Raw genomic sequence first — 11,918 nt, forward strand, 5'->3', positions numbered from 1 at the left:
ATGCTAGATGATAAAAAGTGCCTAACCCCCCCCCCCACCCCCGGGCATAGACACAAAAATAATAGTGTGTTAATTTCATAGAGATATAATAAGAATGTTTAATAGCTCTATGGTTAATTTATAGCTATTGATTGGACGATTATAAAACATGCATGACCTGTGACCTTTTATCATCATGTGATTTTCTCCATACTTCGCTGTTTTCTGCGCTACCCATATCCACTGAATTTCTGTATGCTGTGAAACACACAAATCGGAAAAGTTTTGTATATTTTGCTTATCGACAAATAAATAGTAAGGTATACATTAAGCTACAACGTGTTTATTAATTAAATATTGTTTTAAATGTTTTATAATATCCATTATTAAACCTCTAGGCCTAGCCTCTCCTATTTGTATTTCGTGGGTTCGAGACAACCAGGGCCTAGGCCTAGCAGAGGCCCTAGCCGGCTAGATCCAAAAAGGCCTTCCCAGCCTAGCAATGGCTGGCCTACTTTGATGATTAGACCTAGGGCCTACGTACCCCTCTCTGTTGATACGGGGCCTTTCTTATCCATTCCTATACATATATAATTCAGCAACTAATGTTGTATGATTAAATATTATTAACATTTAATAATATTTAAATACTTTATTATTATAAGGCAAAAAGGGAAAAGATAAATAAAAACTAATACTAATAGATAAGCCTTAGGCCTAAAGTCCGGGCATGGGGCCTAACATAATGATGAAACTTCTTGTATGGCTAGCAGACAGAAGCCTAGCTAGGGCCTAGTAAGCTTAAGATATATTTTAAACTTTGTAAATTGGTATGGACATACCGCAGCTTTGCTCAGTCGGCTAATCTGGTGGTAGCCGCTGTGTGTGTGCGCTAAACCGTGGAGATCTCTAGGTCCCCGGTTCAATTCCCATCGCTGCCTCTTCTTGTGTTTCAGCTAGAGGGCTGAAATACAAGTTACAATAGCGCACTGTCTTTCGGATGAGACATTTAAGCCGTTGGTCCTGCGTGCATTATGGCCCATGTGCCCACTGGAAATAAGTCTTCTTCCGTGGGCTATCCTTGGTGTTTACACCGAATAAATCCAATCCAATCCAATGGACTATGGCATAGTTTTTTAATGGTAAAAATCTTGTCGTATTTTACTGTATGCTACAGTTGGCCCCTGTATATGTATTGGATATAACCTTAATTATTATATTATATAACAATGACTTTATTTGTATTGGATATAACCTTAATTATTATATTATATAACAATGACTTTATTATGAAAATAGACTCATTATATAAAATAAGGGCATATACAATTCAAATAAGTTGTCAGTTGCGTGTTCACGTCTGTCATTAAATTAAATTAAATAAACACTTGTTAGTTAATAACTCTACAACTTCAATACAGGATTCTACTTAGTGTCCTAACAGTTATTCTCGGAAACTACTACCATATTATTAATAATCAGTAGTGAGTTTGTGATGCATCCCAAATACTGTAGCTCTTGAAAAAAAAAAAAAAAAAAAAATTGAGCCATCTCGTGATATTCTTTTAGGAATTAACTACTCTTTTTATGATTAAGGTTTAGTCTAAATCATCATACAAGTAAGCATACACTTTCAACATTGCAGAAAATGAGTGAATTTTGGCTGATCTCAGCCCCCGGTGAGCCAAATGCAAGCCAGACATTTGAGCGTCTGTGCCAGGCAACAACAAATCTATCACAAAACAACAAGTTCAACATTCCAGACCTAAAGGTTGGAACACTCGATGTCCTTGTTGGGCTCTCAGACGATCTTGGAAAACTGGACAACTATGTCGAAAGGTAAAAAATTGTTGCTTTCCAATATTTTGTTTATGTAGAAAGATATTTATGTGGCAGTTGCTAATTGTTACACAATTATTACACAAATTTCTAATTATGAAAATTTGCTGCCTATTTAAATTGATTTCATTGCCAGCTATATGATAATCACACCACTTTTTTTTTGCTTTGACAGTATGGCACATAAGATTGCGCATTATCTTGGTGAAGTACTTGAAAACCAGAAAGATAAACTTGCTGAAAATCTTACAGCCAATGGCGGTAAGGAATTTTTAAATCAAATTCTGTATCTATTGGATCTTAATAATGATTTTTAATCTAAAATTTGTCTATAATGTATCATTTTCCAGTGGATGATAAAGAATCAATATCTGTGTGTATTTTTTACATGTATGATTTTAATATTTTCTGTCTTTCTCTTGTCAGCAACCTTTGCTGTTATTTCTATATATGCTTTGATGTAATTCCACTATTACTGTTCTGTATCAATCATTGTAATGTATCTATTTACATTCATTCATTCATTCCTTCATTCACTCATTCATTTATTACTCCTTCGCTCATTCATTCATTCATTGACTTATTGATTGATTGATTGATTCATTCAATCAATTCAATCATTCATGTTTATCCACTTATATCTCTCTATTATCGTCAGTATCGTAATTTTTAAATAATTTTTTAGTTGAGTTGCCATCGTACATCCAGCGGTTCCAGTGGGATATGGCCAAGTACCCCATCAAACAACCACTGAAGAACATTACTGAAATTATAAGCAAGGTAACTATTAGTACTGCAGAATAATTGTGAACTGTTACCATTTGTAATAGGGAAAATAGAGACCATCAGCTGAACTGGTGGACTTAACGACTGTGTATGCACTGAAACATGCATGTGTCCCTCATTTTATTGTATTCAAAATCTGATGATAAGAACTCGGGTACTGTTAATAAGATATAGATTTTTGGATACAGTATTTAAAAACTGGGGGAAAAGGGGCATTACCACCGTTGTTTGACTTTTTCCCCAGTTTTTAATTATTTACAAATCTGTATCTCATTAACCATTACTGTTTTTTGTCTTAGAAAAATCAGTTGTACAACATATCAAAATATTTCTTCCTCCAGAGCTTGGCTTTAAACCACATTGTCTTTTGAAAGTGACCATTAAGCCATAGGTGTATTCATTGCAACACAGATTTCTAGATTTACATTAATTGTTTTTCTCTCTTGCAGCAAGTGAGTGCAATAGATGCTGATTTAAAGACTAAGTCAAGCGCATACAACAGTCTCAAGGGTAACTTGCAGTCCTTAGAGAGAAAATCAGTGTGAGTTCATGGCATTTTATTTTATCACACTCTGTTCCTTGTGCAAAAGTTTTTAGTGCATTAAAGCAAAGTTTACTTAGCTTCAAAATGGTAATCTGAAGATTGCTGTTAGGATTTTGTTATCTGCCACAATATTATTGTATAACACAGACAATAATCAGAATAATAAAATTATTATTATTAATATTTACAGAGGGAGTCTATTAACCAGAAATCTAGGAGACCTTGTGAAGAAAGAGGACTTCATAACAAATTCAGAATATCTGACAACAATACTAGTTGTAGTTCAAAAGTAAGTTTAAATTATCATTACATTTAGGCATGGAGCTAGTGGAAAGTGTTTGATATGGTAATAACCATTACTATACCTCATAAATATCAATTAGACAATAATATTTGATTGGTCAATTCCACCTTGTAAGGTAACTTCCCCACGTGTGCTAAATTTACATATACGCAGGAAAAAAGTACTACCCAAAATCGACTACCGCACCCTTGCGTACGTGGACAGTATGCAAACTGTGTAACTTTACTCCCACAGATCAAAATGGCTAATGTATATGGAGAGTTTGTTGTTTAATATTTATGAGGTATATTAGAACATATACAACATGAATTATTTCGGCAAAGTAGTGAATTCTATTTCCCTCATTGTTGGATGTTTCCGCTTCGTGTCGGGAGCCTTCCCAATCATCCAACGCCGTGGGAAGTAGAATTTACTACTTTACCTCAAACCAAGCTGTATTTATATACAACTCTGTATCTGAATTTAATATGCAATATTACTTTATGGTCCAAAAAGAACACCAACATTGGCAGATGATTTATATATATTAGAACAAATAACTAATTTTATATATTTTCATCTAGTGCTGCAGTCAACGATTGGAATTCTAAATATGAAGGCCTAGCTGATATGGTAGTTCCAAGGTCATCCAAGTGAGTTATCAATCGATTAGATAATCATTGCAACTGTGAACTATTTAATTAGTGACTCTATCAAATAATCAATCATTTAATTAAACAATAAATCATTTATCCGTGCTCCCCTTTATTTTTAAAAGTGCACTGTAAAAGGTTGCTGCCACGACCTCAGTTTACCACCAAGAAAATTAAAAATATATAACAGAATAATAAAGCAACAAAATAGTAAATTGTTTTGATCTGTATCACAATGGAACATTTTTTATTCTTTTAAATGATCAATACTATGTTTTGATTTTTTTACAGTTTAGTTTTCTCAAATTTTATCACATACAATAATATGTCTTTAAAGCCTAGTTTCCATAAAATCGCTACAGTGTTTTCAGTGCAAATGTGGCGTAGCAGTCCCTGACGCAATCAGGAGGGCTCCATGATTCGACCGACCATTTAGCATCACCGAAAAGCCGTCAGCAATTGTGTGTAGCGATTGTATGGAAACCAAGCTTTATCAAGGGTCTGTTTTCATTATTTTTGTTTCAGAAAAATATATGAAGATAATGAACATTCGCTATTCACAGTAACACTGTTCAAGAAAGTTGTCGAGGAGTACAAACTACATGCCAGAGAAAACAGGTACGTTGATTGATGATAGAGGTAAAGGTAGGAGAGGGGCATTCCACAGTATTAGTGACATTTTAAATTATATTTTGACATTAAATTTGACCATTTCGTTAAGTACACAATTTAAATTATATTTTTCTCATGTCTGAAAACACCTCCACTCCCTAAGCATCATAGAGAACTTCATACTGGAAGTGGCGAGTGATGAATGAGAATAATAAGGCGTCATGTCCAAATTATTGAAAACGACAATCACGCGTTGGACGCGTTTTCTATTGTTCTCTACAAGCGACGTTGTTTTGTAAAGTTTCCTGGCGTTTGACAACGCTAGTATGCATAGTTCGAAAATAGCTCCGCCTCTCATTGATGCTTCACTGATTTTTTTCAAACAACGCGTTTAACATGTTTAACCCGTTTGGATTTCGTTTTATTTCAAAAAGAAATTTAAAAATAAAAACACGATTTTATAGACTCGTTATATTTTGCGTTGATATATTACGAACAGAAATATATACGTTTTCCATTCAATTACCGAGAAACTTTATGTAAATTAGAATGGAGTTTTTTCTACAAGCAGTTTCCGTTGTCACAATTACCATGGGAAAATCAACGACACAAGATTTCTTTGTATGCCGCATATTCAAGAAGAGCTGTCTGCTGCGCCGCTATAAGTAGGTCTGATGCTAAAAATCGTCAGGGTCGTTAATATATATGACAAGTAGGGGCATAGTATAAAACACTCCATCATCAGTTCACAATTTTATTATATAATCATTGAGATGACGCTGTCGGTTCTGTTATTAGGTTGTATGACAATAAAATTTACTTCGACTGAAAGTTTTTCTACATGCAGTTTCCCATGTCACAAATACCGCTGTCTCTTATACACATCTAGATGTGTATAAGAGACAGGTCTGTCATGCCAACGTGTGTATCATATTCTACAAGATCTGCAATGTTTTAACCATGTTTTATATAGCCTATACGTATTTTCATCATAATTACAGATCTACTATTAATCAAAATCATAAAATAAGGGTATAGGCCTAGAACCGTTTAGGCCTTTTTTAAACGTAATTTATATACCTCCATAACTTACTGAATTGCACGCGTGTATCATATTTTACAAGATCTGCCTAAAAAAGCATGGGGCTATTTTTGTAAAATAATGTGTAAACTCTAACACTATAATACTGTACAGAAGAACCCTAAGGGACAATTTGTTTTCATTATCACAATAACTGAAAAAAGAAAACTTCATTTCACTTCTTAGGCCTATGTTTTTTTCAATGGGCCTATTTTTTTTTTTTTTTTATAATTTAACGAAAGTATAATTTGGGACACCGATAAGTGTATGTGTTTGGTATAGGAGGATTGGTTTTCAGGGTTTTTTAAGGCGTAGTTACCCTCCGTTATGGCGCTTTATTTATAATAAACAATCACGGGCGTACCCTTCGTATGAATACGTACTGAATTTCAAAAAGATTAAACAGCCCATTATAGTCTAAAATCCAACTACAAGATTAACACATCCATCATTTGTTAAATTGATTGCAATACTGTACTTTAAAATTATCTTGAGGTTTTCAAAATGTTAAAGCCAAGCCCAAGTTATCTGGGGGTAACTATTTACGTGTTATTTGTTTGTATCTCAGTTAATATCCATATAAATAATACAATATAATATAGGCCTACCCTCTATCATGGTACTATTGCATTAAAACGCTGCACATGAATAATATAAACGCCAGTAAGCCTGTTTCGTGATCAGTATAATTTCCCATCATCAGTTCACCATTTTACTATGATATTTTAGATGACACTGTCGGCTATTTATTATGTTGCGAGACAATTAAATTGTAGAATAACATACATTACAATGACAAACTTAAATTACGATTTTTAAAAGGCGTACTGTAGTCCTATATGAAAATTTTAATAATTAAAATAATAATAAATCATAATAATCTATTTATACACGGTTGAAAACCCAAATTGAACATAGAAAATACAATATCAAAAAGAATTATAAAATGTTGTTCTTTCTTGAGTCCGTGGTTCATTAATAAATAATAATAACAATAATAATAAACACAAAAACAAATATCATGCTTGCTAATGTCTGACGTGTCGCTTTCGTCTGTCTGAAAGTCGACCGCTCAAAAAATAAAAGCTCAACAATAGACCGAATCGGCGACTCCGGCTAGCTATCACCAGTCACGTGAGGTACAAAATGTAAACAGAGCACCAACCATAGTGAGCTCAGTTTGAACACAGTATATTGGGAGAGTTATGTTTTTTTTTTAATTGACCTAAAGGCTACACTGTTAGTATTGCCTTGACTAGGGCCCGGACCAAGTAGGGAGTATGCCTCGACCATCTCTGTTGTCGAGTAGGCATTAAGTAGAAAATAGCCTTTAACAGTATATTTATTGCTCAACCAAACTTGTCTGGGAAACAGGCTGGAAATAATAGGCCTGGTTGGTATGGTTCAATATGTCCTAACTTAATGCCAGACGGTTGTAATACAAATATTTGTTGTTTGTTATAGTGATTCCTTGGCAGTAACTAAAATATCCTATGATTTAATTTTGGATTTAAAATAACTGTAAGATAATACTCTTGCAACGAATGAGGTGATTTCTTTTTTTATGCTGCGATAGCATTTTCTATGAATAATATACCAGTATTCTTGACTTAAGCCTTTGAACCTAGGCTCGGCAGGCGATGACTCATGCACGTCGTGAACGTACCGTACCTTTCTAGGCTTTATTCCAACTATCCAATGGAGCCTTATTAATTGGAAAAATAGCTGTAGAAATAAATGATACGACTAAATTAAAATGACATGTAAACCCACACAAAAAAGAACCCTTCCCTACTAAACATGTGTCTAGTAGTACTAGTACTCAGCAGAAGCAGTACCGTTACGTCTACATTCCTGAGTTGGCGGCGTTCAAAAAGAATCGGAGGTGACTGACCTCGTATCTGATTCTCATGAACCTACTTTATGCATGGAGGTATTTATACCTCCATGCTTTATGTGAACGTTTCTCAATGATTTCACTGTTCTCATTCTAAGATTTCACAGTTACTAGGCAACTTGCAGTACTAGCAACTTGATATTAGGCCTGTGCCTATTACATTAAAAACGAATAGAAAGCTTTCAATTAATTTTTTTTCTTGAAATATTGCTTCATTGTATAGGCATACAGGCAACAGGCCTGACTAAACTACTATCTAGTGCAGGCTAGCTAACCTAACTTTATCGGTAGAACGTAGGCCTAATCTTTAAACCAATTTAACTGTCCCCTGCTATAACTTACTCCGATGCCAAGCTAAACATTTTTCAGTAAAATACGCAATAAAATGACGATATAAAACAACTTTACGCGACACAATATAATGCATTATAATACATCGCGAGACTCGCGAGTTCGGCGTTAAACGCATTGCTGTAATCGACAACAGCTCACTTTGAGGGGCGTCCCCAGCTTATGAATATTCAATGAGCAAAGTTAATGAGCTTCGGCATGGACGTTTAACGCTAGAAACGGTTAGACAATCCCAATCGCGTTTATCGCGTGATTGTCGTTTTCAATCATTTGGACATGACGCCTAATTACACTTACTATACATTTTCGTGGTTAGCATAAAAAGAACCAGAAGGTTGCTTCTTAAGAGTGCCTACCTCCCCCCATATACCTAAATACGGAATTCACGAATGTAGGCGATTTTTTCTTCATGTTCGAGGGTGGGTTTCAAGGAATCTTTACAGACGCACATATACAGACGTTAATCAACATTAGGTTGCTCAACTCAAAAAGTTAGAAAATGAAAAACAAAACAAAAAATCTTAAAAAATTTTATAATAATAATAATAGGTAAATTTATAAGGCACAAATAATAATAATAAATAATAATGACATTGTAGCGTTTGTAAAATATTTGTCACTGGTACTGGGAACAGTCACAAAAGTGGGGGGGGGGGAGGTCCCCCAGTAGAAAAAGTGGGTTGGCCAATGGCGCCCCACCCCCGCTTCCGCCACAGATTCAGGGGAGAAAATTCTGGTTTATTGCTCAAAGGTTGTTGTGATACAATGATAAAAAATAAGTATCCACTTAATAGGGATTATTTGACCATTTGGCACACTCAGAAAGTGTCCCCGTCCTGTGGCGGATCTAGAATTTAGCAATTTCCAAAGCACCAAGTGGCGGGGGGTTGTCGTGGTTTTAACAAGGGCGCAGATCAGTTCGAAAGGTGAGGGGGACATTCCGTGAGCCCCACGGCAACCAATTAATATGTGTGATGTTCTATATAAAATAATATTAAAAACATTGTCTTTGATGTACTTACCCTGTATTTAGGCCAAATACTTCAAAGCCATTTGTCCATCAGAAGGGCTGAGGGGGAAAAAGTACCCTAAATTACAGGAAATGAAAATCTTTTATAATAAAATTCATCATCATCGATCAAATTAATCACTGTGATGTTCCACTGAAAATAAAACTCAGTTGTCTTTGATGCATTTTTAATTTACTTTACCATGTGCCAAAATTATAATAAAGGCATGTGCACAAGAGTCGCGTATTATAAAGTAATTCAGATGTTGGTGGGCAGAGATACTGGTTGTATAGCACACTTCCGTTAGGGTCCGCAGTCCATTTCAACAATTTTCAGGCATCTTCTTGAAATTATTACATTACGGACGAAAAGTGAGGGACCAACCCCCACCCCCTTAAAATTTTGGGGGAAGTGTCCCCTTGTCCCTCCTTGATCATGGGTTTAGGGGGAGGCATCCCCTTTCATTTGAGATTTGAGACACGGCTAGATGTTCTTAGATTACATCTGAAAAGAAGTTAAGCTTAAAAAGAAAGTGTATATTTACGAGAGTAGGCCTAGCCTGTTACATGTAACATGTACACATGAGAAGCACACACAAAAGACGAGTGACTATATTTTTTTTTCGAGTTCACACCCCTAGATCCGCCACTGCCGTCCCCTTAGTAGGGATTGGCCTTTGTGTTAAGATATATATTGCCCCTCCTTTCACGGAAAAGTGTCCCCATATAATAGGGGTGAATAGGGGTGTCCCAAAGAAGGGCTTCTACTGTTTAGTACCTCTAGATGGCCGGAAATGACACTTTTATATAGTAAAATTCATCATCTTCACATAATCGTTATATAGTCAAAATAAAGTGCCAACAAATTTCTCATCTTTTATCAGGGATCTACATATTATCCACTAGTATGCCAGACTGGGTTCCAGTTCCTAATTTTTGTCTTAATTAGTGAAAACTATTAAAAATAAAACTTTTTTGCCACCAATGGCGTTCCATATTATACTTTTTCTGGAAAACACTCTTCTATAAGGAAAGTGGAAAAGAATGTGACGAACCAGGCCCTGCTGGCAAAGCGAGGGTATTTATAAATGTTAAAGTTAAATATAAATCTATGATGGACAATTAATTTTCTATTTTCTCTTATTATTTATGTTAAATTATACTGTGCTAATGTTCTCAATGATTTATCCTTTTTTACGTCTTATTTGCAAGCTGCTATTCATAATGTTTTTCAAGTACTTATATAATTTTTAATGTTTAATGCTTTGAATTTTAATCTAAGCATTTTATAATTTAAAGTTTTTGATGTTTTATCCATAATTTTGTTATACTTATCATGTTAATTCTGCTTATCATGTTGATCTGCTTAATTTTCTTGATTTTTGATACTTACCAATAAAAGGAAAAGATAATAATAAAATGTGCTCTATGTCTAAAGTTTACACTTTGATTGAATAATTACCTTCTTCTATACTAAATCCAATAAAAAAAAAACATTTGTTCATAAATTGAAATATTAACCTTTCGATTAAGAAATCTTTGTTTTTGGCGCTTGGGGTGCAAATTTGTTTTGGACGCATTGTATCAATCTAAGGGTCATCATTGACACGTTCATGGATTTACAGTATTTCAGAAAGTAACTGTTAAATGCCTTAGTTGAGGCTGTGTCAAAAAAAGTCTTTACCTTCATGATTTTTTACCGTACGTGACTTTTGAATGAAAACCCGCTGTCGACTCGAAGATCAATCGGAGACGGCCCGAGCATTTAATGCAGTCACATCGATAAAATAAATTGGGAGTTGAGCGGCCGTAGATAACTGTGCCTTCACAACATGATGACGATTCGTAGGTCTAAATTTAAATTTTAGTGGAAGCGGTTTGGCACAGCGGGAACGGACTTGGTTTCACAAACGAGAGAGCAGCTTAGCTCAGTCGGCTAATCTGGTGGTAGCCACTGTGTGTGCGCTGAACCGTGGAGATCTCTAGGTCCCCGGTTCAATTCCCATCGCTGCCTCTCGTGTTTCAGCTAAAGGGCTGAAATACAAGTTACATAGCGCACCGTCTTTCGGATGAGACGTTTAAGCCGTTGGTCCCGTGTGCATTTATGGCCCATGTGCACGTTAAAGAACACAGTACACTCTTTGGAAAAGAGTAGGGGATTATCTCCCGGTGTACTGTTCAATCACCACCAGAAGGACCCCACTGGAAATAAGTCTTCTTCTAGACTTTCGTGGGCTTGGTGTTTACACCGAATAAATCCAATCCAATCCAACCTCGAGGTCGGGGTTCAATCTCTCACTGTGCATTTCGCTTGTGTCATTGAGCAAGGCACTTTATCTGCATTGCTTCTCTCTACCCAGGAGTTGGATTTGCCTGCTCCTGCGCTGATTACCAGCAGCAACACTTAACATGTGGACCCAATGACCAGGGAAAAGAACGGCGCCTTACCGCAAGGAAGAGGCACATTATAAATGACCATACAAGTACCAGTACCAAAGAGCTAGTAGAAAAGATATGATAGTTCAGTCCGTTGATTAGATTTGTCAAAAAAAAAAAACTAAGGGGACGGGGACGCTTTCTGAGTGTACCAAAAGGCGAAATAAGGGGACACCTAAATTATTTTATCATTGTATCACAACTACAGCAGTCTCAAAGTAAGAAAACTTCATTCAATTTCATATTTTAATACCTTTTGAGTAAATCAGACTTTTCTCCCCTGAATCCTAAAAGTAAACGTCGGTAGGCCTACTGAATGTGTTACTTCATATAAACCAATCTTGTCAATTTTGACCCTTAACAATGGGGACTTCGTATATATGTATATATATATATATATATATATATATATATATATATATATATATATATTTTTTTTGTGTTACGC

At 35.4% G+C, this 11,918-nt stretch overlaps 1 protein-coding gene across 2 annotated transcripts; it reads left to right on the top strand.

The window, feature by feature from the left end:
- The first annotated feature begins 177 nt into the window (after nucleotides 1–177).
- LOC117118179 (V-type proton ATPase subunit C-like) lies at nucleotides 178–4,731 on the top strand. 2 transcript variants are annotated; one of them, XM_033262695.1, is made up of 8 exons: nucleotides 178–294; nucleotides 1,625–1,818; nucleotides 1,994–2,079; nucleotides 2,504–2,598; nucleotides 3,054–3,145; nucleotides 3,339–3,437; nucleotides 4,016–4,084; nucleotides 4,610–4,731. In XM_033262695.1, exons 2-8 carry the CDS (start codon nucleotides 1,628–1,630, stop codon nucleotides 4,713–4,715), a joined length of 738 nt encoding a protein of 245 aa, XP_033118586.1. In that variant the 5' UTR covers nucleotides 178–294; nucleotides 1,625–1,627; the 3' UTR covers nucleotides 4,716–4,731. The 2 variants fall into 2 exon arrangements, with proteins under 2 accessions (XP_033118586.1, XP_033118585.1); XM_033262694.1 differs by having other exon boundaries at nucleotides 184–299.
- Nucleotides 4,732–11,918: the final 7,187 nt, after the last annotated feature.

Source organism: Anneissia japonica, unplaced genomic scaffold (assembly GCF_011630105.1).
Source record: "Anneissia japonica isolate Jap-2015-1 unplaced genomic scaffold, ASM1163010v1 scaffold11779_len1430905_cov172, whole genome shotgun sequence".
NCBI classification, from domain to species: Eukaryota; Metazoa; Echinodermata; class Crinoidea; order Comatulida; family Comatulidae; genus Anneissia; species Anneissia japonica.